This window comes from Pavona decussata, unplaced genomic scaffold (assembly GCF_977016875.1).
Source record: "Pavona decussata unplaced genomic scaffold, jaPavDecu1.1 SCAFFOLD_214, whole genome shotgun sequence".
In the NCBI taxonomy this organism is placed as follows: Eukaryota; Metazoa; Cnidaria; class Anthozoa; order Scleractinia; family Agariciidae; genus Pavona; species Pavona decussata.
Genome location: NW_028145619.1, coordinates 3920827 through 3948064, shown reverse-complemented (window position 1 = coordinate 3948064; position 27238 = coordinate 3920827). Strand labels below are relative to the sequence as shown.

The window sequence follows — 27238 nt, the reverse complement described above, 5'->3', positions numbered from 1 at the left end:
CGAGTTGGCCGACATCAGTGGGTTCGATTATGCTTCATTCTGTCTGTCTGGCGTCAAGAAAGAAATACAAAAGATTTTACCATAAAATGAAAGTAATTATAAAATGCACGACAACAGTTCTATTTTAGTTCTATTTTACACTATTTATTAGTAACCTAGTTTAGGGATCTCAGAACAAAACAATTAAGTGTAATCGATGGAAACAATATTGCCAACATATGTTTCCTGTTGAAGAGACGTGATTGGACCAACTGGGGTCGGAAAATTTTACGTAGGCGAAGTTACAAGGAAAATATATACATAAAAAGGATGGCTTAAAGATATTAAGAAAGGTGGTGGAATCACTAAAGATCGACTTCAATCGATAACACTAGATCATAGACATGAAGAAAGATCATCTACAGAAAGACTTCATACTCTGCGTCATGAAATTCTTTTTGCTTTGTGTTTCAGGGTCAAGCCTGATGGTCAAAGGTATGTGAAATGAGTGACTCTGTGTCCTTCATGTGAGGTATTTGTCGGTTGTCTAAAGGACGGTTTATGAATTTTCCGGTGTTGAGGCACCCTCAGGATTATCTATTAGCAGTATGCAAATTAATACCAATGGAAATTTCAAAGACATCACACGCAACTTCGCACATGTAAAATCATGACCCAGTTCTGGAACCACAGTTCCTTCCACAGTGACTCACTGAAACGATTTCACTGTCAGTATCAGTCTCCGCGGATCGTTCCACTTGTACGGCTTCTCTTTATGCTTTCCATGATTAACTTACCAACCGTCAACGAGTGAGGAGACACTTCAGATTTAACAAAATTATACAGAGTAGCAGTCTCTGCAAGATAATTAGTAAAAGATTATCAGCTTTCGGTAGCCTCTCTGCTACCTTTGACGAATAACAATGATGTGTAAAAAGTGAAACATTACGAAATTTATTATAGTGAATAGTAGGCAAAATTAACAACTGAAAAACGTGTTAAAGGAATGGCATGAGGTTTTACCCTCCACGATCGTTTTGTCTGTGTGCCAAGATTCAAGAGTCTTCGTTATACAGATAGTTCCTTTATCGATAATTATGAATCCTGGTTAAGGTTTTTCTATTTTATAAAGCTTGGGATTTGTTTTCGTGGTTCCGTTTTTACGCATCATCTTTTACCAACCAGGAAAAATTAACACTAGAAATTTACTAAATTGTTGGTAAATAAGTTTGCTTCTTTACCACTAACACCTTTAGAAAGCTACAAGTCAGAGCTAATTTTTTTTCGCTAATTTTATTTGCTCCTCAGTTTCCAGACCTAAAGCGCTAAAAGAAACGTGTCCGCGTTTCGCCATATTTAACGCAGTGAAAAGTTACAGAACATCTTCAAAATGGGATCAAAATATGTGGAGTGATCGTACATAAAATCGCTCTCGGCGAAAAAATATTTTGAAAAATTCGCAGATATGTTTTTGTTGTTTATATGTTAAACTAGCTACTGTCCAAATTTGAAGGCAAACGAACAAATTCTCTTTGAGTTTTGGCTCCTTAAAGTGTCCCCTTCAAGTGAAAAAATTGATTAGAGAAAAAAGAACTAAAAATTCGATAATTCATTTTATTCGAAATTCTTGGTATAGTTTGATAGCCAGTTCTAAAAACATTAATTTGATGTAGGAGTTTAGGTATCTACAGTTTAAACTGGACGCTCTGCATCGCTTGGACGCGAGACACTCGAGTTAAGGTATACGGTAACCTTAATTCTAGCATTTTATGTAACCAGAAATACGAGTCGTGTTTCAAACAACAATTCGCAAATTTTACTCTGGAACTGAGGACTTATAATTATTATTTTTATTCTAAAGGGTCTTGATAGTAGCAGGCAAGTCAAAAGTTTAAAGAAGACGACAAAACCTTTAAGTTTACAAGACATGTTTCGACAGGGACTTCTGCCATCTTCTAATAAGTAGACAAAAATGTTAATTATGATAAACAGAACATGAAGTTGAAACGTGACTTTGTGAGAATTTTAAGGATAATTACACCATATAAATCTTAAATTGTTGTTATAATTCTCACATTGTCACGTTTCATGTTCATTTTGTTGTCACCGTTTATCATTATTAGCATATGCCTACTTATTATAAATTCAACTTCCAACGCTTTGTACATTAACTGACTGAAGACGACAGAAGTCTCTGTCGAAACATGTTTTGTAAACTTAAAGGTTTTATCGTTTTTTTAAACTATTTTTATTCTAAATGAAACGGGATTCGAACCCATGACTTCTGCGATACCAGTGTAGGGCCCTGCCAATTGAGCTATCAAGCCAATTGGGAGCTGGTCATATTCAATTTGTGAATTAGTGATATAACCGTAGAATCGGTATCGCAGAGATCATGGGTTCGAATCATGTTCAAGCCTGAATTTTTTTCAGGCTTTCTTTTGACAACTTCTTAAGTTGCGTCAATAACTGTGACGATCATTCATTTATACATTCTTTCTTCCGCAGTTCATATGAATCGATTTTCATATATTCACTTAACTGAAATGATCATTCACTTGTTCAACCTTTCTCCCGCAGTTCATATGAATCGATTTTCATATATTCACTTAACTGAAATGATCATTCACTTGTTCAACCTTTCTCCCGCAGTTCATATGAATCGATTTTCAGATATTCACTTAACTGAAATGATCATTCACTTGTTCAACCTTTCTCCCGCAGTTCATATCAATGGATTTTCAGATATTCACTTAACTGAAATGATCATTCACTTGTTCAATCTTTCTTCCGCAGTTCATATGAATGGATTTTCAGATATTCATTTAACTGAAATGATCATTCACTTGTTCAACCTTTCTCCCGCAGTTCATATGAATGGATTTTCAGATATTCACTTAACTGAAATGATCATTCACTTATTCATTCTTTCTTCCGCAGTTCATATGAATCGATTTTCATATATTCACTTAACTGAAATGATCATTCACTTATTCATTCTTCCTTCCGCAGTTCATATGAATGGATTTTCATATATTCACTTTCATCTCATCATCTCTACGGGTATATCACGTATTCACAAAATGACCAGCTCCCAGTTGGCTTGATAGCTCAGTTGGTAGAGCACTGCACCGGTATTGCAGAGGTCATGGGTTCGAATGCCGTTCAAGCCCGAATTTTTTTTCAGGCTTTCTTTTCGCAACTGCTTAAGTTGCGTATGTAACTGCGATGATCATTCCGTTATTCAAAATTTGGTTTGCAAGGAAAACAACTAAAGAACTTGTAACGAAAGACCTGCAAAGATAAATACAGTCGAACCTCCACTAACGGCCACCTCTCCACAACGGCCACCTCTCTACAACGGCCACTTTTTTTTGTCCCGGCGGACAGTCCATACATTACCTCTTGTTTAAACCTCTCTACAACGGCAACGGCCACTAAAGTGCGTCCCCGACTGCCAAAATAACCTCTTGACAACGGCTAGTACAGCTCTTTTTTGTAAAAACAAAACCTTTTTTTAATAAGTTGTGTAGTAATCGACATTTGTCTCCGGAACATTACGTTTCTGTATCCATTTTAATGATATACGTATTTTGATTGTGTTCCATTTATATGCTGCAGTAAGCATAAATTGTCTACAATAATACAGCAAATGTTGCGAACCTTGCTTGTTTTGTCTTGTTAACATTTTGATTCAAAACATACACCTTATGCAAAAATGGCTGACATTTTAATATTCTTTAGTCTGTATTCAAATTAGCCTCACAAGCCTCGTTCAAGGTAAAATATTCTTTTGATTTTTGAACTCAAGAACGAGGTTAGTAAGGCACATTTGAATGCAAACAAAAGAATAATAAAATGTCAGCATTTTTGCGTAGGGTCTATTATTAACGTTTTATTGTGTATTTCATCTGTATATATTATTTAAGATTGGATTGCCATTATAGGCCACAGTAAGCATGAACTTGGCAAAATAAACATGTTGTACTTCCCGAAAAAAGGTATCATATTACACCCCTACCTCCCCATAACGGCCACCTCTCCACAACGGCCACTTTCTTCTGTCCCCAAGGTGGCCGTTGTGGAGTCAGGTTCAACTGCAGACATACTCGCAAATGTTGCTCTGAAAGTGAGGTCTTTTCTGCTTCTTCTGCTTCTTCTTCATTTGTTTTCCCAATAAAAAAATTCAACGTGTAAGTGACGTGAGAAGGCGGCTACAAGTTTTTGTATCGCCAATATTGGCCAATACGGGTCACCAGCTACTTTCTGTCCGGCTAGTTTGCTTGCAACAAGCAAAACTCAGAATTTGTCACAACTTTTGTAGACAAAATAATTTTAGCGGACTGTTACTATTGGAATCTTTATCTTTAGTTTTAAATTTGAAACAATTTTTTCCCTTCTTTTGATCGCAGATGCCTCATCCGCGGGAAGCCTGGGCTGTGAAATAAGAGCGGCTGCCAGTTGTTCCTTCGCACGTGATGGTCAATATGCCAATCAGACGGTAATACCAGATTCCTACGTGACTCTCAACTGCTCGATCAGAAATAATGGAACAACAACTGGCAAGACATGGGAACAAGTGAACAAAACGATTAACCCCAAATATGGTCTGATTTTAAAGCAAGGGAATTCAACAACCCGTATACACTTCACACGTAAGTTAATCTACTCTCTAGTTTCCCTCAATATAAGAACACATGAAATTATAAATCCCTTAAGTAACAGGTATGGCAAGACTTATGTTTAGCCCAAATTGCATTAATAAGGGTGGAGGCGCAAAGTTGTAGTGGTTAGCGCGCCGGAGTTTTGATCGGACGGTCGGGAGATCCGAGGGTCGTTGTGCCATTGCTGTGTTGTTTCCTTAGACAAGAAACTTTGCTCCACACTCTCTTCACCCAGGTGTGTAAATGGGTACCAGTGACAAACTGCTGGGGGTAACCCTGCGATGGACTAGCATCCCATCCAGGGGAGAATAGCAATATTCCTAGTTGCTTAACGCAACATAAACTAGGCTAAGCTCCGGGCGTGAGGGCCACTTAGGCGTGTAGTGCGACTTAATTACTTTACCCTACCATGCATTAACAATACGTTCTTCTTCTTCCATACTGCATCTCATAAAGAGAACAGCAGTCATGAATAAGAACATGAAGAACTTAAGTCAGATAATTAAACAAATGCATAATAACCAGCCAGATAGGCACTGGATTTATAGTTATTTGGCACGTTCACGTTTAAACGAGTCCTGTACTCATCCGTGTAATGTGGATAAGTAAAATACCTACCTATACTTAAGAATTGGTTCATGCTTAGCGTGCGTATATCGAGTTATGGATGCACGCGGGAAGTTTGGAGAGCACGAAAGAAGCGTACGCCGAGAGCAACTCTAACTTCTTGAGTGCTCTCCAAACTTTCCAAGTGCATCCACAACTCGATATACGCACAGCTAAAGGCATGAGCCAATTATTTTTATAACATAGTGAAAATAAAGTAAATCATTCTTGGAAAACAGGTTTTGTTCCAGATTAATTACCAAATTCTCTAAGCGTGCTGTACAAAAACACAAAGGTGAAAGTGGTTCTCCCAAGTATCGGTTTAATCTTAGCGTTTCATTAAACTTCGACAAGCCCTTATAAATATACATTTCTTTATGGTGTTGTCTCTCTGTAAAAAGCTTTTTATAACATAGCGCGCGCATGCTTCTCCATCTGACTTGCACACGTCATCGGATGGACGTACGTGCACGACCGTGCGTATGTTGACTGAGAAATGTACCATGATGAAGCCAATAGGAATTAGATTAGGAAGCTCGCGCGCTATGTCATAACTACCTATTGTAGATGAGGACATCTTGCCACAACTATTTGTTGGAGAAATGTGACAATAACCTTACGGAAACGACGATATGTTTGTTTTACTGGTTGACTTCCGATTAATTTAGTATCTCCTGAGCAGACTGAGGGCATTAATTAGCAAGCGCTTTCAAAGGCGACCAGGTCGGCTTGTAACACTGGAAAATGGTCAATCGACTACACCTATAATCTGCTTCTTCTCGTAGATACACTACAACGAACTTTCACATCGACTTCCCCAAGGATTATGTCGACAAACAGTCACGACTTCTTGTTGAAGTGCTCTTTCAAGGGATGGCCTCCCCCTCGTGTATTTTGGTTCAAGGATGGCAAACAAATGATCAATGGCTCTCAAGGTTTTTACCACATAGAAAAGAGCCTGTCTCAATGTGATCACGCTACGTTAGAAACTACCCTTCATTTTCCACCAGCCCGCGAGGAATACGAAGGATATTACACCTGTAATGCTGAAAATAGCTTCAATGGATGGTCGAGTAACCGGCACTCCGACCGGTTACAGGTGATATATGAATGTAAGTAACCTGGTTTATTTTTTCCTCTGTACATAAAATCTGAAGTAAGTAGTTAAACTCGTGCAAAGGAATGCCATTCTGGAGTCCAGGATTTGTTTTAGTGTCGTCAACAGGACGCATTACTCATAAAGAGTCTCAAAATTAACATAACATTTGCATATTAAGACTTTTTTCGTGAACGCATATTCGAAAGCCTATGCACGCCTTTAAAGTTCTAGGACCCTGGTGTCAGATCCAAGAAGACCGCCTAAGTTAACATGTATCCTACTTTTCTTCACAAGTATCTATTGTTGGACTTACAACAGCCTATTATAAAGGGGGAGGTTCATGGGGTTTTAAACTCTTTTGTTAAAAAATGTTGAAATAAGACCTTCACTTCGCTACTTAATAATTCTAGACCAACGAGGGGAAAGTAATCAACTCAATTTTTGAAAGGAACAACTCGTGATCTGTTCCAACATATTCTCGAAACAAAAGTGCGAGAACTTGCAAAAGCGCAAATCGATAGTTTTATTCGCACGGAAGGTAACAATTTATAACAAAACTAGACAATTTCTGTTGACAAACAAACATTATTGGGTTTCGAAATGTCATCAAATTCGCGTGATAGTCCCCTAGGAGGGCTTCGGGAATCTGGTGTTTGACCTCGTAGAAGTTAGCCTCGTAGATTGTTGGATAGGGCGTGATTATTTAAATCGAAACAGGACAACAATGATTGACCTACTTATATTTTATATAAAGGGATCAATTAAATGTTTAAATTATTGTAGTGGTACAGCATTTATTTTTATTGTTTTTGTGTTTATTTAACGAATGCTTTTCTCAAACTCAAAACAGTAATAATTGAAATTATGTAATTACAGGCCCACTGGATTACAGCCCAACTACTGGTCATGAGTCTTCAAAGATTCACGCCACAGTCTTTACCAACACCACCCTAAAGTGCTTTGTTGACTCACAATGCAATCTAAGATGGTATTTCAACAACAAATCACTGCCATTAAAATCCGCTGGGAAGTATGAAGAAAGGGAATTAAAAAGTCACAGCAAATGTAAGATAGCTTTCAGCCTCACCATTCTGAACGTTACGGATTATGACGAGGGGACCTACAGCTGTCACATGTTCGGCTGTAAAGAGAAAGGAGAATGGAAAATCACTTCAGCGTCTATTGAGTTACATGTGTATCCTCGAGCTCGGCAAAATGGTGAGAAACTCTTTTTCAGTTCCATTTTAGGCAACAGTGAGTTGTTTCAGTCGGTCGCTCGGTTGCGTGGCTGAATGATTGACTGACCGGCGGAAACACTGACTGACTCACTCTGTCAAGACTGTCACCAAATGTCTTTAACTCAATGGCAAGTATACATTTAATGAGCCTGTGCACTGTAACTTCAAGAAGCGCCTGATATATCAGTTCAAAACTGTCCAGCTTGAAGTATAAAGCAATTCAAAAGTAATTTTCATACGTGGGACGATAAAAAATGTACTTCTAATTCGAATTACTTTCTAACGTACAACTTTTACTTTTCAGTAACTTCAGAGGTTCCAACAACAGCTCCGCCAAATCATTCGGCAAACTCAGGTCAGTGCTTTAACCCTGCCGTGGAGCTACTCCTCGCTAGTTTTAATGTGGTTGGTGTCTCTCGTTCAGTTCTTTACTTCAGACGGATAGACCTTATCTTTCATCCCTCGTTTTCAAACCTGGCTTTTTAAATCCATGCTATTTCAGACGTAAAAGAATGACGTTTGCGTATCCAAAGGCCGGTAAAACAGGCTTTTAACATATGTCACGTGATATTTCTTGGAATTATTTTATTTTTAATTTGAAGGTGAAGACCGAAAGCCTTCATCTATGTTCCTTTACATAATGTAACAACTATTTCCAATATCAGAGCAAAACGGATGAAAACCCAGAACTTTTGGGGCGGTAACATAACAACAGAGAATTTGAAGATTATAAAATCGACTCTGTTAAGGACGGTGCCTACTATTGTTACTGCGCATACGTTCTGCGCATCTCGAGATACACGGGTTTCCTATGGGTGGTGCCTGCTAATACAGGAATATTTTTGCGCGGTTTAAAACTATGCGGAGAAAGCAGAACTTGGCAAACGCTTTTGGTATCTCGAAAGAAAATTGGGGGTAGCCATGCATTTTTCAGAGATAATTAAGCTTCAATCTAGGAAAAACTCCCATACATTGCCTTATATTTTGGCGCTTTTTGGAGATATTATTGCTTAATTATCTCTGAAAAATGGGTGGCTTCCCCCAATTTTCGTTTTGGATTCCAATAGCCCTTGCTAAGATCTGCTTTTCCCGCATAGTCATAAACCGCACAAAAATACTTCGATATTACTAGGCACCGTCCTTAAGAGAGTTTTAACTAACTCTCTTAACAGCGTCGATTTTGTAATCTTTAAATTCCCATTAATTAACTACGCTGCGCAGTATTTCAAACTTTATAACATAACAACAGAGTTTGGACCTTCGTTTCACAGGAACAAAGTTCTGCAACAAAAAATCCATAACCATTGCAACTTAGTAGCTTTACGCTTCCAATAATACTAAATAGATTTTCAGATTCAAACCATAAAAATGGACGTTGAAGAACACGAAATTAATGGAAAAAGTGTCATTGCAAAAGTGTATTTTGACCCCAAAAACAAGAATTGTAACCAGTAGAAGACAACGCCGTTTTAGCCCGTGATTCCCATTTAAAATTTGAGTTTAGGTTTTACTGTTTTTAAATGAAATTCTGTTTAAAATACTACAGAAAATAACTCTAATTTCTTATATATTACTTTCACGAAATAGACTGGGAATCGTAATACTATAGGCCATTTCGGAGCCTTGTAAGCAAGGCTCGGTACAGACCTTTTTATATGAAAATCCGTTTTCAGTTTCACATGTATAAAAGCTTATTTTCACAATAAAAAATATACACGAAGCCTCGCTTTCATAATGAGGTACAAAGCCACTCGAAAATGGCACATTTCGCAAGCCTTCATCGTTTTGATTTCAGGGAAAAATCGGGAAAATATAAAGGGACATTGGAAGTTAATTCTATGCGGAAACGACAAAGACAACAAGAATAAAATAATCTAAGGAATATATATTTTTAAGTTGTTTCCTACATTCGTCAATCGCTCTTCGGGCAGTCTATATTTTCGTCGCCAACAAAGACCCGTAAGTTTCAAACCAAAATATCGGCTAAAAAAATTGATATAGTTTCCTAATTACTTTAATTCCTTCCCTCTGACTTTTCGCCGGTGTACGAATCTGTTTGTCGCGTTGTATTACATTTGTTCAAGATCTTTTTCTCAGTGGTTTGTACATGTGGTGTTTACGCGAAACCAAAGCCTATATGTTTTATCCATTATCTAAAAAATCGCGGGAATAAGTCAGAATAAAGAACCCTATTATCACAGGATGAGAAATCTCAAGATTTTTCTTAATTTTCCGCAGGAGCCAGACTAAGAAGGTGGATCTCGCCCGTTACTATTCTGTCAGCAGGGGGTGTCTTTATTCTGATCATGTTAGTCGTGCTTCGCTGCGTCAAGAAAAGGTGGACATACAGGAAGTTTAAACGTAAGTAAAAACGTTTCGTTCAAAGATGTGCGAGTAAGAGGGTCGCAATTCCAGATTCTAGAGAGTGATTCACAACGGTGGCCACCAGCTGGCGACTACTCGCTAACTTAAACCACCTAAGCCCTAGCCTCCTGTTGAGCTGACGCCGTGTTCAAGTTTACCAGAGACTGGCCAGATCTTTTAATTAACCATGGTTAGAAGATGACGAATTTTGGTAGTCTTCGCACATTCTGCGAAACTTTTAGAGGTTTTCTTACTTAATGAGACCCTTTGATTCACTTTCAATAAATGTTAAAGTGCCTATGAAGTAAAAATTTTTTTGCGTTTTTTTTTTTTTTAAGTTTACTATGTCTTAATTACGAAATTATAAACGAAATGCACTAGAAAAAACAATAAGGTGCTTTTTTAGTCGTACAAAGTAGCCCAAAATGGCAAAAATAGTGTCCCGGGGACTATGAACTAGTTTAGCGTTTGATGACGTAGGAAATGCCTCAGAGATTTGTTTACAACACATCTCGCCTTGTTGTTACACGGAATCACCCAATATTTTTATCGCGAAAATTTCGTGTTCAAGGTTTATCCCCCAAATATCGGATATCTGAAAGAGTCAAGCGATTCAGGCAAAATGGAAGTTGCTGCAATCGTTCGACCCGATGCGGATCATACTGGTGTCGAACAGCTCAAGAATAAGACGAGGACGAAGATCAAGATGGCCTTACTGCTACCGTTCTGCGTGCTCGATTCGAAGGCGACGTTTCGATGAATGATTGTTTAGTACTTGGATATATTTTGCCGAAATGAAAAGGCGAAGAATTACGTAGTTTGCTGGAAATTGTCTCTCCAAACTCGATTTTGTTCGATTTGAGAATGCGATAGAGCACAGATGCTACAAATGGAAATTGCAAAGGCCGGTCAAAAACTCACTTTTGATCGAAGTAATAGTAAAAACGTCAGATAAGGCGCTTTAACTCACAAAGCATGATGAATTTTCTGCGATGACCATTAGGATGGTCCTTACGCAAGATCTTGACGACCCGGCTAAGCGACTCCCGCTGTGTGTCTGTTGTGTTGACAAACACCTTTGTAGTTTTGCTTTCTTGTATAAAAGATTCTTCCCTTTTGATCAAAATGACTGTGGTGTGGCCGCTCGTGATCGTGATTGGAAATGCTCAAATATACTGAATGAAGTTTTCTTACTGTTCGTTAGGATTAGTTTTCGATATGCATGACAATGTGTATGCCACAATTCCCGGGTACAATTGTAGCTCTGTGGCATTTGTTTAGTTTTATCGGCTCGAATAAAGCAAGATTTCTGGGAGCGGTAAATTAATGTTATCTGCCAAGACTGAGGATCCGTGGATTTCTCTACCCGTGATTTTATGCTTATGCTATTTAACTACAGTAAGATTGCAGGATGTTTGTCTATCACATATATGAGAATGTAATGTATCCACACACAGCTGATCATCGTTGTCTTTCGCTTTCGAGAGCTATGGCTTGAATCTTTCCTGTGAATAGGCTCTTTTACAGTTGTGTGCTTAGTGACCTGGTCTTATATTGGAAGCGAGGCTGAGGGTGACCCTGTTTTGATACAGACCTCACTGCTTTTGATGTGTAAATGCAAACTAGTTAGCATAAGAACAGCATGATCTACATATGAAAAGCAGTGAGGTTTGTATCAAAACAAGGTCGCTTACAATCCAAGGCCAGGTCACTTAGTACAGAACTGTAAAATGGCCTATTCGGGCAAACCGAATTTATTTCTGCCGTAAAGTTTCTTCTCTCGGGAAGTAATGTATGCTTCTTCTCGGCATGCCAGTTTTTTTTTCGCGCAGTTTGTCATATTGGAGTCATCAGCCGCATAGTAAGTCGCCGAGATCGAGGAAACTCCCTTCGCCGCCATGACACTTGTGTGTTCCAAAGTATTTTCTAGTCACAACCTTGTAATACGATCGTTTTGGCCGCGCGCAACATGGAGACACTTTCCGGCGCTAAATTCGAACCTTTCAGGGATCATAATTGCGGATTGAGAAGGTTTTGTTCAGTAAAACCAACATATTCAGACCGAGAAATTCGTAAACTAACAAACCGTGACAAAAAATTTTAAATTCATAGACACTTTAACCTTGCTATAGTGGAAGACTTAGTAAAACTAAGTCGCCGCTAACCCTTCTGATGAATAAACTAGTATTTGAAATTTACACTGATTTTTATACGGCCAAAAAATTAGCTCCTAGTTGCCCTAAAGAGAGATATACTACAGGCTGTTATATTAGAGCAAGCAAAGAAAAACTGAAAATACTGATTATTATGGAAAATATGGGTTGCAGAGAAGGCAGAGCGTGCCGGAGGAGCGGTGTCTCTAAGGGGAACCTGTGTTGGAGTATAATATAGGGTGGACCAGAAGAGGGGTGCCCTTAAGGAAGGACAATAGATGGTACCATCTTCGAGAGGTACCATTTCCAATGGTTACCATAGAACGTATTGTGGGGCAAAGTACAGTTGAGGTTGCACTTCACTGCCTCAAAAAAATAATAATTAATTAATTAATTATTATTGACCCAGCACACATTTAATAATTAAAGGTAACATATAGCGAACTAACCAGGATTTAAAACAACGAAGGACAAGAGTAAATATCAAAATAACAAACGAACTAAGTATTTCATATTTCCATACAGGATGAAAATATTTGTACCATGGCATGTGAAAGATAAGATATGACACATATGACAAAATTGTGGGGAACAACCCTTGTAAAAGAGTATACGGGTTCATAACCAATGGGTTTAAGAGGGGATTGAGAAAAAGTTAGGGAGGGAAAACGAACGCTAAGGTCATGTGTTAGCAGGGGTGGAAAATCTCTGCGAACTTTGTCATAACACTTAACAATACAAATAGGATTACTACACACAAGACAGACGATTGAACGATAGTAAGACTATTGCACAATACTTCTTATGACGACAGACACAGCCAGACCATGACTTAAAAGTGAATTAGAAGGCTCGTTAAACCCAGTTTAACTATTTAAAAAAAAAAGCTTTCCATTAGTTTTTTAAGGGAGATGTTCAAAATCTACATAAACGTTACAATACAGCACGAACAATTTATTAACGTGGAGATTGCTATGCACAGAAGAATTAAACAGGCTTCAGTAGTAATAACTGAATTCATTATTTATTAATTTGGTGTTTTGTTTATCCTTGCAGGTTTGCAAGAAGAGGAAATTACAAACAACAAACTGTTTATCAGTTACAGCTCAAAAGACTTTACGTGGGTCAGTGAAAATATGATCTCTCTCCTCGACGAACACTCGATACCATATAGCATTCACATCCGGGACTTTGAGCTGGGAAAGCCAATCGTCCAAAACATGGCGGACAGCGTGTACGGCAGCCGCCAAGTGCTGATTGTTATGTCTGACAACTACCTGGCCAGCAACTTCTGTCGGGAAGAGCTGCATATGGCCATCCAGAGGGGGGTAGACAGGGGAGATTCGTCACTGATTCTTGTGTTGATCAACAAGTTCAACAAAAGGCGATTGCCTGGCGCTTTAAGAAATCATATTTTGCTGGATTTTGAGAAACAAGCAAGGAAGCAAAACTGGGAGGAGAAATTGCTGTGCGCAGTGAAGGGTGAAAAGCTGTAGGTCCGCGTATTTGACAGAGTCCCGTTGTACCTTGCAGTTATTAGTTATTGTCATTAACCCATTTTCAAACCGTGATTCCACTCATTTTACGGACTCTGCCCAACCATCAGGGTGGTATCGCACTTATATAGGAAAACAACAATATTTGGGCAGAGAACCAATCAAAAGCTGATAACGTGATCACCTGGGACCAACACAAACAAAAAAAAAACCGTCATACTGTAATTAATTTACAAAACATTGTCAAGTTTTAAATTTGAATAATAAATAATAATGAAACTAAAGCAATAACTTAAGTAGTATGCTAAAATAGCGAAATAAGATGTAGCAATTACTGCGCATATTTTGCATATTTGTCAAGTTTCTTGTGCAGTTGGATGCTAAACTAAAAGGAGAATAATCGAAGGCCGCTCGGAGAGGAGTATTTAGAGATAAATAGGAATACTAGCAAAGTATTTGATCACTTTTAAACTCGCGCTGGAGGAAGTCATTGTACTCTTTATGAAAGTACTTCTAAATAACCGAAAACAGGGTGCAAGTTCTATTTCCCAGCTTTGTGCTCCATTGCCACTAATTAAAGCGGAACCCCGCACTCCATTTTTAGTTGAAGTTTTGAGCGGCATCAAATAGATGGTTCTACACTGGTTTGTTCTTTTAGCATTTGTACACAAATTTCCACAAAGTCCACACAGGTAGCAAATTCCGCTTTCTTTGGCAACAGACGATGGACAATTATGGGCGCGTTAGTTTATTAAACTTATTGTTCTGTTTTAGTATCATCGCTCAGAAAATTTGCGCAAAATTTTAACAGTTAACCCGAGCAAAAGTTACATTTGCGAGAAGCAAGAAAGGTTATTCTTCTGGGAAAATATTTAACAGCGTTTTTAATGCCTCCTCGCTTGTTATACAACTGCAGAAGTCAGTTCATCATCAACAACAATATTGATAAACATGTAATTAAAAAAATAATCGGTTGTCTGACGATGAATTAAGTCAGATAAGTTGTGGATCGCGACGTTTCCACCGCTTACCACTAATCTTCACCATACAAGCACAAATTAAGGACAAATCCACTAAACCACTTACCTTGCTCAATACTAATGATACATTCCTTGTTCAATATGATTCATTATCCCTATTATTTTCGTTCTTATTTTATATTCCTTTCGTTTCGTTTTTCTATTTCTTCTATATTTCTGTTCTTTTTAATTTTAACTAAATAGTTCGTTTATTAGCCTATTAGGGGCACAGTATTTGTTTTTACTCTGAGGTGCTCCCCTACTCTCTTCCTCATTACGTCTTTTTTTTTAAAGCTAATTGTAATTTATTTAATATTAATTTTTGGTAACTATTTAATGCTTGTGTGCTAGTTATAAGGAGTGGAGAAACAAATAAATGAAAAATACAAGCACTTGACAACTGATTGTAACATTAGCTTCTTTGGTCTTGGACTAGTGAAAGCGTCCTCCACGAAGCGCTTCCAGACCTATGGCCTGTGCAATGCGGTTGCTATTGCCTGTTCTTCAATCATCTCCATGTAGAGGTTAGCAATAACAGCCGAAACCGGGGTTATGGTGATTGTGTGGGGGTTGTACTCCTCGAATTTTTGGTAGTGGTGTGCGCTCTGTTCTGCAAACCTTCACCCTATAATTTTGGACTAAAAGATTTCATTTTCCGGCACCCCTTTCCAGACATGGCCTCTCTATATATATATAGCTGTTTCGACAAAGGTTGTCCAAAAAAAGCGCAAAAGCGTACGCGACAATGCCGAAAGGTAGTCTGAGAAATACCCAATAAATTTCATGATAAAAGCTCAGAATCCATAATGCCTTGACTGATTGCGAAGACTTGAGATGGTGGGCAATATGTGTCAGTCAGCTTTTATTGAAATTTATTGAGTATTTCCTGGTCTACCTTTCGGCATTGTCGCGTACGCTTTTACGCTCTTTTAAAACAACCTTTGTCCAAACAGCTGTATATAGCTCAGTAATGCGTAAACCCGATCTCATTACTTGACCAAAGTGTATTGTTAAAGCGGCTTCGATCTCACTGATCTGAATGCTTGGTTCTAATAAACTTTACTTTGGAAACAAAATCTTTACCAAGTACCCGTAAGCTAGACCATGCAACCGGGATGAAAAAAAAAAAAAGAAATAAAAAAGAAATTAAAGTAAACACGCGGTAGCTTAGGAGAGAGCGGAAACATATTACAAAGATCTTATTAACGGGGGGCTGGTTTTTAGGCAAAAAAAGACCCTCAACAATTGATGACACGAAACCTAAGCGCGCTACGTCTTTGTTAATCAGCCACACAGGATAATGACAGAAGAGGATTAGAAAGATGAACTTATTCATCGTGTGTTTGCCAAGTGAAAAACAACAATAACAAAAAAAAAAAAGGGAAAAAAAAAGGACCGAACTTTGGTCGGATGATTCGAAGGATACATAAAGATACGGGAATACGACAGTTTTTAACTGTGACAACGTAAAGTAATTACAACCTCATTTGGGGGACTAAATGATGATTCATTTTTACGAATTTTTATGAATTGTGTACGAATTGGGATAACTGAGTGGCGAGGCTGGAAAGAATGACCATCAATTTGAAAAGAAGCAAAACAAAAAGCAAAAAACAACAACAACAACAACAACAACAAAGGCCTGTAGTTGTGTTTGAAATCAACGCAGTTCTCAGCATTCCCTTTCTGTTAAGTAAATGTTTGCAGCCTAATAAAACTAGCTTTTGGTGCCACCGGTCTTTATAGCGCCAAGGTATCTGAATTTTTGAGCAATGGGTAAACTTTATTTATAAGGATCGAGACATGAAACCTGAAATGTATCCAATGCCTGCCTATTTTTGTAAACGACTTTATTGCCTGAAATACAAACATTATGTACATACAAATGTATACTATTGAAACACAAATGATACATATTTATTTAATTGCACCAATAATGTGCTTGTTACAAATACGTACCATCAAGCTATCAAGGCCTTAGGTTTTCTAATCCTTTGAAAGCTGATATACTTGGCACATGTATTTATTTTTTTTAAAAAGTTAAGTGTTTTTAGTTTTCTCTTTTTATGCGTCGCTTTACGTATGTATACTTTTAAAAAGTAAGAAGGCTAACAAACTCATAATCCCTGTGGTTTCCTGTAAGCCTACTCGCCACCATTTTAATGTATGATGTAATCATATGTCTCACTAACTAACTAACTAACTAACTAACTAACTAACTAGCAACTAGCTAACTAACCAACGAACTAACTAACTAAATAACTAATTAATATAACAAACTAACTAACTAACTGATCCTTGGGCAAGGACTGCTTTGCGTAATTTACAAGTTCCAAAGACTTAAGTAATAACAAATCTATACGAAGTAGTTATAATAATACTGCTACTAATGATGATGATGATGACTAGTAATATTGCAACTGATGACAAACATAAGTAATGTCAACTGCCCGTATGGCTGAAAAACTCCTGACAAATATTACTCAAAATCTAGATTTTACTAAAGGAGTCTGCAGTACGAAAATCCGGGACACCTTACGCTTGATGAAAGGATTGGGAGAAGAGACTAACTAGTAAGAAGCTAAATAACCAACTAGCCACTAGTTGCTTACTTACTCAATAAATAATGCTTAGAACGACTCGATGTGTGGGTTAAAAATGGCTAATATTCTCCCTTTGGGCGCTATTGCGCAAAGGGTTTAATTGTATACGTCACACGACACACCTTTTGTCTATTCTTTGCTGCTTACAGTAATAGGTTTCAGTTTTGTTAGAGCTCTCTTAGCGCCACCAGTGTTTTGAGTCAAGTGGTGTTGTTTTTGCTTCCAATGGGTCGACCCAAACGTTGTTCCGGTTGTAACCTTCCGCAAGCGGAGCACACGTTCGGAAAATTTAGTAAAAAGTGTTCCGGGCGGGTGCAAGATGAAGTTGTCGAGTTATCAGTTGAGGGTGACATCGCCCGCCAAGAACAGGACGCTTCTTCGACCGATTCAAACATTCAAGCTACTTTGAATTCTTTGCTCGGCGCGGTCAAAAAGTTAAATGCTGGTTTAGATGAAGTTAAAACAGATAACAAGAACCTCCGAGCCTTGGTAGAAAAGAAAAAGGCGGCCGATGGAACCAGCGTGTCCGCGCCCACGCTTTTTGCTGATGGCGATGATGTTGCTCAGGTCTCAAAGCCTGTTTCTGCCGTAACTTTGCTTGAATTACGGGCTATGGCCCATCTCTCCCGGAAAGCTGATCGTCACGTTGCCCAGCTGGGTTTGGCTGACTCCAGCGCGTCCAGTAGTAATTCCGATGGTGAAGACAGCGAGATACAAAGTCCACTTCGTAGGATGGACAAGATGTCACACGCGCACGCGGGTTAGTCTCTCAAGTCCGAGAAAGAAGCTAAGATAACAAGCACTGTCCTGTATCCTCAGTCATGGCCACATTATTATCTCAGCATTACTCACGGTCGCCGCGACGTCAAATATCAAGAGCTTTCGCTCGCAGAATTCGTTGCCGTTTATTGGCCAGATCCTCTTATCCCCAAATTTATCGGAGGTGGAACGTTCCTCACATCTCAAACATCTGGTTTCATTAATGTATTTTTCCCAGCTTTACGACTGACAGGCTGTGTTAAGTTTCCACGGCGCGGTTTTGTTAGAGATCGAACGTGGATTACTCAAATGGAAGGATTCGTTTCTACATTTAGAAAGTCGTACTTTGTATGGTCATCTTAAGGCAACCAAGCCGCCCATGCACGTGAGCGCTTCTTCTTCCGCTACTGTTTCCGTTCTGTTTTCTCGAGATTATCAGAGAAGCACGTGCTCTTTTCAACAAGATCCTTACGCTTGATGAAAGGATTGGGAGAAGAGACTAACTAGTAAGAAGCTAAATAGCTAACTAACCACTAATTGCTAACTTACTCAATAAATAAAGCTTAGAACGACTCGACGTGTGGGTTAAAAATGGCTAATAAATAACTTATGTAGCTGCGAAAAGAAAGCCTGAAAAAATTTCAGGCTTGAACGGGATTCGAACCCATGACCTCTGCTATGCCGGTGCAGTGCTCTAACAACTGAGCTATCAAGCCAACCGGGATTTGGTCATTTTGTGAATTTGTGTCATACCCATCGACGTGAAGTGATGGAAGTGGAATGTATGAAGTAAATATATTTGCGGGTGAAATAATGAATAAGTGAGAGACGATTTCAGTTATGTACGCAACTTAGGTCGTTGCGGAAAGAAAGCCTGAAAAACATATAGCCTTGAACGGTATTAGAAATCAAATTACGTTCATCAATTTCAAATTTCGTTCAAGCCTGAATTTTTTCAAGCTTTCTTTTCGCAGCCCCGCGTACATTACTGCGATGGTCATTCACTTATTCATTCTTTCATCCACAGATCAATATAATTATGTATTTTATATATTCCAGTTTCAGTTCCAGAACTTTTTCATACTTTTTTTTCCAAAAAAAGGTAAAGGTGGCACATAATACAACATTTTCATGTTTAGAATGAATGAACAAAATCTGATGTAAAATTATTTCCGTAAACGTTTCTCGTTCATTATGAAATAAATTTTCACCTGTGATTTCAGTTTTTCCCATAAAATACTGAATTAAGCAGTCGGTGTTGGGGCACCTAGAAAAGGGTCAGGGGGAGGGGTTGGGGGAATTTCTACTCTCTCGAATCACCTGGCCTGGAGCCGTTTCACCGTTCATAACTCTACACGCTAACAGTCATGTCTCCAGATACAGCGTGCAACAATTTCTTCTCCCAGTTTTGCTTTTGTTTGTATTTCTCAAAATCCAGTAAAATTTGCTTTCTCAAAGCGACAGGCAATCTTCTTTTCTTGAACTTGTCGATCATCACAAGAATCAGAGACGAATCTCCCGTGTCCACTCCTCTCTGGTAGGCCATGTGCAGCTCTTCCCGACAGAAGTTGCTTGCCAGGTAGTTGTCAGACAAAACAATAAGCACTTGACGGCTGCCGTACACGCTGTCCGCCATGTTTTGGACGATTGGCTTTCCCAGCTCAAAGTCCCGGCTGTGAATACTGTATGGTATCGCGTGTTTGTCGAGGAGAGAGATCAGATTTTCAATGACCCATGCAAAGTCCTTTGAGCTGTAACTGATAAACAGTTTGTCGTTTGCAACTTCGTCTTCTTGAAAACCTGTAGTGAGAAACAAATCACATATTGACTTACGAACTAAGTTAAGAAAGGACACCTTTATTTATACTCAAATGTTTTGTGCCAAAGCCCATGCCCTTTTCTCACCAACCCTCAAGTGACTAAGTGGTTAATTAAGACTGGGTTAAATTGTGGCCCAGGTAACTGTCCGCTGCTTAATGCTTGTTTCTTTTTCCAGAACTCTGCATGCTGCTCTTTCAGCAGATGACCCGCTAGGAAGAGTCGACAAATTCTTGTCACAAATAAGTGAAATTAGTATCGTTTTTTTCCTCTTTACTCCTTGATATTTGAGTTAAATGTTTCAGTGTAACTTACTCTTAATGTTCTTCGAGGACCACTTTTTCTTGACGTAGCGAAGAGTGACTAACGTGGTCATAACGAAGGCACCCCCTGCTGACAAAATAATAATTGGCAAGATCCACTGCCTTCCGCTGCCTCCTGTGGAAAATTAATAAAATCGTGGAACATGAAAGTGAGTGAATTGTAACTTCGTCTGTCCCGTTCCGTCATCCGTATCAATCTCATCCCGAACCCTTTTTGGCATGATGCGAGTCAGTTTCTGTCGTAATATTTTCTGTATTTCTTTCTGATAGGCTAGTACATCCTGCCTCCCTCAATTGTACTTTTAGCCCAAATTGCATCTTATCGCAACTTCCTATAAAACTTGCATTGGATGGCCAAACAGACTCGGACGAAAACGCAATTTAGACTAAAACAATTAACAAACGGTCTTACACATGCACCCAATATGCGCCAAAGTAAGACAATTTGCATCTAGCTGCGTTCCAATAGCTACATCAACTTTCGTGCAAGTTTCACCAGCGCTAGATCAAACTGAACGCATGTCGGAAAGCTATTGCAATTAGACGCAGTTCAAAGTGCAAATTGTCGCAAGCTTCAAATGCGGAATTACCGAATTCAACCTGCACCAATCATTCTCTCCTATTTGACGTTTGATTGACACATTTTGTAGTTGTGTTCATTTGTTACGGATGTGGTTTTGAAATTGGTAAGAGGCCCTCGCGTCTTGTAAATTGCTCTGTAGTTATTATCATTATTACACAATTCGCATTCCCACGGATCATTCGAATGATTGCAGACCGGAGAGGGCTCCACTCAGCTTTGCTACTATTATTGGCTAAGTTAAATTACTTTGGTTATGGTTTCATTACTGCAAGAGTTTGTTTGTGGAAGTAGCTGGTGTCCGTCCCTTAGCAACTAAAAACCTGGTGGGTGCAGTGGCACTCCCTTAAAAAGCTATGTAGATGTGTGTTCCCCCCCCCCCCCCCCCCCAAATGGTGTGCGTTTTGAGCTGTTTTAGCCTCATATTGGTGTAGGTGTTAAGAGCGGTTGTCAGTAACTTTGGAGAATCCGGCGACAGAAGGGAAAATTCAAATTTCTTTTTATTTTCCCCCAAAAGACCCTTTTGGTGAACTATTTTCAAAAATTATATTCAAAAGTTCCAGCGAATTTTATTTTGACAAAAATTGGGAAAGTTCGAAATCGGCCAAAACGTGGCCGATGGCCCGATTGAAATTATGCAAACTAGTACATTTTCAAAACTCTCGCTCAAGACAAGGCAGCGTTTTCTCGAGTTGACACTTTCACAATCGTTTTTACATCCCTTGTGCTTGCTTCCAAACTATATTTTATCTCCACCTGAACATTCTTTCATTTAAAGTTGCCCACGTAAAGAATACAATGTTTGCTATTCCTTAGATAGAGTGATTTTTGCCACATTTCAGATGACCATATCATCAAGGGTATACAAACATACTGGTAATGAAATAACTAAACTAACTAAACTAACGGGCAATTTTTCTTATTTATCTAGTTAAAATGTTTAGTTTGGCCCGTGAAAAGCAAGCGCGCTAGGTCGAGATGTGTAGAATGCACTTTGACACAATTCGCCATTTCAGTACTTCATGTTCCTCCTGTTACTTTGCACTTATCAATACACTTCACGGAAGCTTTTAGATAAAAACCAAGGTCAACTCGAGAAAACGCTGCCTTGTCTTGAGCGAGAGTTTGAAAATGTACTAATTTGCATAATTTCAATTGGGCCATCGGCCACGTTTTGGCCGATTTCGAACTCTCCCAATTTTTGTCAAAATAAAAATTCGCTGGAACTTTTGAATATTATTTTTGAAAAAAGTTCACCAAAAGGGTCTTTTGGGGCAAATAAAAAGAAATTCTAATTTTCCCTTCTGTCGCCGGATTCTCGAAAGTTACTGACAATGGCTCTTAAAGTAAGCACAATAACATATATGGGCAAATTTATCTCTCCATCTTCAAATTAAATCGGCGATATTTTAAAACTTAACATTCGACGTAATAAAGCCTGAATTGCCACTTTAGATATGCAAACGCAATTCCTCTTGGTCTGAAAAAGAATATAGATTTAAGAATCCAGGTCTGAAAACAGGTATGGATTAAGAAAGCACAAGAGGGTTAAAGGACTGACCTGAGTTTGATGAATGGCTTGTCCGGGGTGTAGTTGGAAACGCTGTTGCTTAAAAGCAAAATTTGTACGTTAGAAAATAATTTGAATTGGAAGCGCATATGAACATTACTATTGAATTAGCTTGGACTGTCTTGTACTTTATGTGAAACAGTTTTGAACTTATATCTCCTCCTTCAGGCAATCCTTCAAGCAAGTGGCTTATTTTTCGTGTAATTCCAATTGAGTACCACATTTGATGACAGTCACTGGGTGAGCCACTTTGTGTTTCCGCCGGTCAACTAATATATTTGGTGAACCAACGGAATGAACGACCTACCATGCAATCGACTGACCGACCGACCCAACCAACCAACCAACCGACCAACCAACGAATCAACAAACAACAACCGACCAACTAAATGACTGACCGACCAATCAACCAACTAACCAACCAATCAATCAATCAACTAACCAACCAACCAGCCAACCAATCAACCAACCGACCAACCAACTGACCAATCAACCAACCAACTAACCAACCACCAACCAACAAACCAACAAACCGACCAACCGATTGAACAATCAACTAACCATCTATTGCCTAAAATGGATCTGAAAAGTACTTTCTTACCAATTTGTGGTTCGTACACCTTTAACTCAATGGACGCTGAAGTGTTTTCCCATTCGTCCCATTCACAGAACATTTGACAACTATACGTCCCCTTGTCATTATCTGTGACATTCATAATGGTCAGGATGAAAGCTTCTTTGCATTTGGTGCTTGTTTCCTTTAAGTCCACTGTATACTTCTCACTGGATTTCAATGGTACCGACTTGTTATTGAAATGCCATTCAAGATAGCAGTCATAATCATAATCTAATTGTCCGTCAACCAAGCAGATAAGGGTGCTGTTGGTAAAGGTTGTCGTGTGAATCGTTGAAGACTCAGTAGCTGGAAAGTAATTCTTTGGGCCTGTGGGTAAAAAACATTTGAAAGATTGCTGAAAGAGGTTGTAATTTAGTAATAGAAAAGCGTACCATAAAGCTATGTAAGCTACAAAACAGTTGAAAACGGAGAAGTTTACTTTACTTCGATATAAACTTTTTTAAAAGCTAAGTTAGCTAATTTTAAAGTGGCAGTTATATTACTCAATATATATAGCACATCGAGAAAATAAAATTAAAAGAAGGGGTAGCCAAACTTGTTTCACACTGCAGAGCTACTACGAGCAGTCATAAAATGACGTAAACCTGAAAGAGAGACATCCATTACTGTCAAAATAGAAAGGTATTTCTACCAGTGAAAAAAAAATGGGGAGTAACGATGCTCTTTTAGAAGGAAACTACCAATAATTTCTCCGATGAAAGGTTCTATACGTCCGTGCACGTTGATAATGCAAAAAGTTAGGAGCTTATTTGACCAGTATCGACAGTAATTTCTCGTTTGCTTTGGTTTTGCTTTATAATGGTCTGTCTGTCTGTCTGTCTGTCTGTCTGTCTGACCGCAAGAAACAAACCAAATTACTTACATTTATATGTCACCCGAATTGTGGAGGACTGATTACTCGACCAGCCGGGAATGTTATTCTCTGCAATGCAGGTATATAATCCTTCGAATTCTTCACGGCCCGATGGAATATGAAGAGTACTTTGTAAAGTAACCAGATCAAGATTCGAAAGCTTCTTCTTCTCTGAGTGGTAAAAACCTTCAGATCCATTTATGATTGGTTTGCGGTCCTTGTACCAAATTACACGAGGAAGAGGCCAGCCCCTGAAGATGCATTTCAAATCTCTTGTTCCGCTCCTGCGAATGCGCCTTGGCGAGGTCGTGCTGAAAATTAACTGTAGCTCTCCTAGAAAAAGAAGCAGACTTTAAGTTATAATTATGAACGCATGTAACTTAATCTTAGTATTTTGTCCCTTGAAAATACATTGCAAAAGGCTCGTTTTATCTTTCTCTATTATCCGGAGAGTTTCTGAAAAAAAAACTGTAGTGCACCTAAGAGAAGAAACATTAAAGTGCATAAAATTGTGCAATAAGGAAATCTCGATCAGTTCATAAACGTTGCGTGGAAAAAATCACTCCAAGAACCAATGGACCATGCCCCTGCCTGCGCAGGTCTTGGCTAATCATTGCTGTTAACGTTTAAGAATTTCCGGCCTGTACTAGGTGGGTAGTGTAATAGTTAGAGCGTTGGGTGTCATATCTTAAGGTCTGTGCTCGAGACCTAGCCTCTGCTGTCATATTGTTTAGACAAGGAACCTCCCTCACATTGTCTGCCTACACCCAGGGAGGCTTCTGGCAAGATACTACTGGGGGCAACCTCGTGAGTGAACTGCCATCCCATCCATTGCAGATAATTTACTCATAGTTGCTTCAGGCAACAAAAACTGGTGGTGCTTACCATTTACACAAACCACCCGAATGGAAATTTTCGGCATAAATACGAAATGATTTAGCTTGTCTCAACAGAAGATGGATGACATGCATAATGTATGAACATCAGCTTTAAATCCCAAAAGGAGTAATAAAAATGCATCACTTTGACCAGAAGCCCAAAATTTCAGAAGTACTCCAAATGGAATGATGGGTGCCAACTGGAACTTCCGGGTTTTCCATGTAAATGAAGATGATAAGTCTATCCCATCGTCCCGCCCAGGTTTTCTACAGGCACCCATCGTATCGCATCTGGTCGAATCATTTTAATATTAAATATTAGGCAATGCCGTCAGTTTCCTCAGGGCAAATTAATTGACAGGAGCTCAGTTGTTCAAAAGCCGCTTGACCTTAATGCACGATTAATATTTCAACTTTCTGGTCCTTTTTTTCTTTCAAAGCTAAAGCAATGAAATGTCTAAGTCAAAATTGGAGTCAAGCCTCTTTTGAAAAGCTCTGTATTTATTCCTATTTAGACTTGAATCAAAGTATAAAGTAGCCCTGGGTAAGCCTCATCGTGATTTTATAAATTGGCCCAAAAGTCGACGAGTAAAAACATGCAGCCATGCATTCTTGGGTTTTGGAACTATTTGGAAACATTTCGGTAACAAGTAGCTACGGGAAGCCTTCTTCTCACTACCTCTGTTCTCAATTATATATAACTTTATTCATGATAACTCTTTGGTATCAAAGCGGTAAGACGCATAATTAATATATGGACTGCTTAAAAAAATCTCACGTCTTTCATGGTTACATTTATACTGGCAAACAAGAGAGGATATACTTACGCGCGAAGTATATACGAGTTGTTGAATTCCCCTGCTGTAAGACCAGGAGGGCGTTTGAGGTTGGCATTTCATTCACTTGTTTCCATGTCTTTCCCAGTGTTGTCCCTCCATTTTTGATCGAGCAGTTGAGAGTTATGTTGGAGTCTGGGTTAACTGTCATCTGATTGGTGTATAGACAGACACCTGACTGCGAGCAAGGTGCAACTCTAATTGCACACCCCAGGCTTCCGGCAAATGTGAAACCTGTGAAGTCCGAAAGAAGAAAAAGATGTGAATTGTCTGAAGGATTTTCTTAATATCTTTCAATTCCGCTATTAAATGGCGCTGTAAAAAGGATATTTAGGCGGAAGTTATTGTGGATAAATTGTCATAATAATTTGTTTGAATGTAGGTGAGCCGGCCAGAACGCAGGCAGCTGATGTTCGTATAATGGCATTGTAGCTATATGGTCACAGACTCACATGTCATATTATAACTCCTGTTGAGTACTGGAGGATGCAAACGCGTTTAAATAAAAGGCGAATTACAATAACAACAAAGACCTCGCGGTTTCAATTTAAAGCTTTTGTCTTAAACACGACTTGACAGTGTAGACACAACAAACGAACTGCAGCCAGGTGCTCAAATTACTTGGATTAAAGCAAGAAAAATGGGGAAATATAAATTATGAAAACTCAGTTTTAGAGTAAGATTAATAGTTTGTAAATTACCCTGCGAAGCATAAACTAAGAGAACATGTAGGTGTTGAACGGTCAGAAATGCTGACCGAGTATTCGTTGAGAAACGGTAGTTTAGCTTCACACTTGCGATTTAACGTACGCTGATGACCCGCAAAATTAAAATTATACAATAATATTGTTGTGCTTACTTCTAATAGGAAAAAACTGCTCTTTAACCATACGAGACGGATAATTTTATTGAATAGAGGTAGCTAAATGCTAGAATTTTATAAATTGCCACTAAAATTTCCATAGCCATGGCCATTGGCATTGACAAACCTGTGAGACTGCTCAGACTTGACAAAGAACAAAGTAAAAAGAATTTCATGACCCAGAATTTGAAGTCTTTTTGCAGGTGATCCGTCTTCATGCCTGTGTTCACGGTTTCATGTTGATCATTCGTGATCCCATCAACTTTCTCAATATTTGTAAGCCATCAGCTTCATGTATTTTTCATAAGTCGTCCTACGTTATCGTTTTCCAATTCCAATTGGTCCAATTTATCACAGAAACTGCCAACGCGGTTTTTACTTCACAAAATTAAATGGATTAGAGTTTTGTTATGATAATGGTTAGTGGCTCCGTAAACGAGGCTGACGCATGGACACTTCACGCTTTGTTTAAAATTCATACTTGCTTTTAATTTATTGAAAACGAAAATGGCATAAAAAAAACCCGCGCACAAAGCTGGTCAACTCGAAATTTCTGATAATAAGAATGAGGGCGTCATGAATTGTCCTTTGCTCAACGTCGAGCAAGCAAAAAGGTGGTTTCCTATTTTGGTTTATTAAGAATATTTGTGGCACAAATAACTCCTTATGACGCAGGTTAGGAGACAGTTTACCTTTCTTGGCAAGAATAACTCGGCTGGGTACTTATCCTTCAACTTCGAATGTCAATAGAAATTAAAGTTTTTTTTTAAAGTATACTGTTCGTATTCAAATCGAGACAACGAACACAACAACATATTAAGCTTCAACAACAACTTCCAAAGCTGCTCAGCACGAGAGCAAGTTTTCACGTCAGAAAATAAGCCCAGTCAAGGAGATCTGC

The 27238-nt window shown here is 38.7% G+C and overlaps 2 protein-coding genes across 4 annotated transcripts; one reads left to right on the top strand and one right to left on the bottom strand.

Annotated features, from left to right (window-relative positions):
* Window positions 1–4287: 4287 nt before the first annotated feature.
* Window positions 4288–14981, top strand: LOC146460372 (uncharacterized). The gene is made up of 6 exons (XM_085088345.1): window positions 4288–4634; window positions 6035–6361; window positions 7225–7566; window positions 7891–7941; window positions 9825–9947; window positions 13160–14981. The coding sequence occupies exons 2-6, from the start codon at window positions 6076–6078 to the stop codon at window positions 13597–13599; spliced, it is 1242 nt and encodes a 413-aa protein (XP_084944471.1). The 5' UTR covers window positions 4288–4634; window positions 6035–6075; the 3' UTR covers window positions 13600–14981.
* Window positions 14982–19071: 4090 nt separating this feature from the next.
* Window positions 19072–26606, bottom strand: LOC146460371 (uncharacterized). 3 transcript variants are annotated; one of them, XM_085088338.1, is made up of 7 exons: window positions 26465–26606; window positions 25467–25709; window positions 23771–24094; window positions 22873–23214; window positions 22263–22304; window positions 20114–20236; window positions 19072–19780 (listed from the first exon to the last, which is right to left on the bottom strand). In XM_085088338.1, exons 1-7 carry the CDS (start codon window positions 26553–26555, stop codon window positions 19332–19334), a joined length of 1614 nt encoding a protein of 537 aa, XP_084944464.1. In that variant the 5' UTR covers window positions 26556–26606; the 3' UTR covers window positions 19072–19331. The 3 variants fall into 3 exon arrangements, with proteins under 3 accessions (XP_084944464.1, XP_084944463.1, XP_084944462.1); XM_085088337.1 differs by having other exon boundaries at window positions 22263–22310; window positions 23771–24091; XM_085088336.1 differs by having other exon boundaries at window positions 19073–19780; window positions 22263–22310.
* Between the last annotated feature and the right edge of the window lie 632 nt (window positions 26607–27238).

Bases quoted from the DNA above. Each gene is read 5' to 3' on its own strand.
- LOC146460371 (XM_085088336.1), bottom strand. From the start codon at position 26,555: ATGAAGACGGATCACCTGCAAAAAGACTTCAAATTCTGGGTCATGAAA. The intron at 23,215-23,770 runs GTAAGTAATTTG...TTTTACCCACAG, and splicing joins AATTCGGGTGACATATAAAT to GCCCAAAGAATTACTTTCCA. The intron at 19,781-20,113 runs GTAAGTTACACT...TTCTCACTACAG, and splicing joins GTCCTCGAAGAACATTAAGA to GTTTTCAAGAAGACGAAGTT.
- LOC146460372 (XM_085088345.1), top strand. From the start codon at position 6,076: ATGTCGACAAACAGTCACGACTTCTTGTTGAAGTGCTCTTTCAAGGGA. The intron at 6,362-7,224 runs GTAAGTAACCTG...ATGTAATTACAG, and splicing joins GTTACAGGTGATATATGAAT to GCCCACTGGATTACAGCCCA. The intron at 7,942-9,824 runs GTCAGTGCTTTA...AATTTTCCGCAG, and splicing joins AAATCATTCGGCAAACTCAG to GAGCCAGACTAAGAAGGTGG.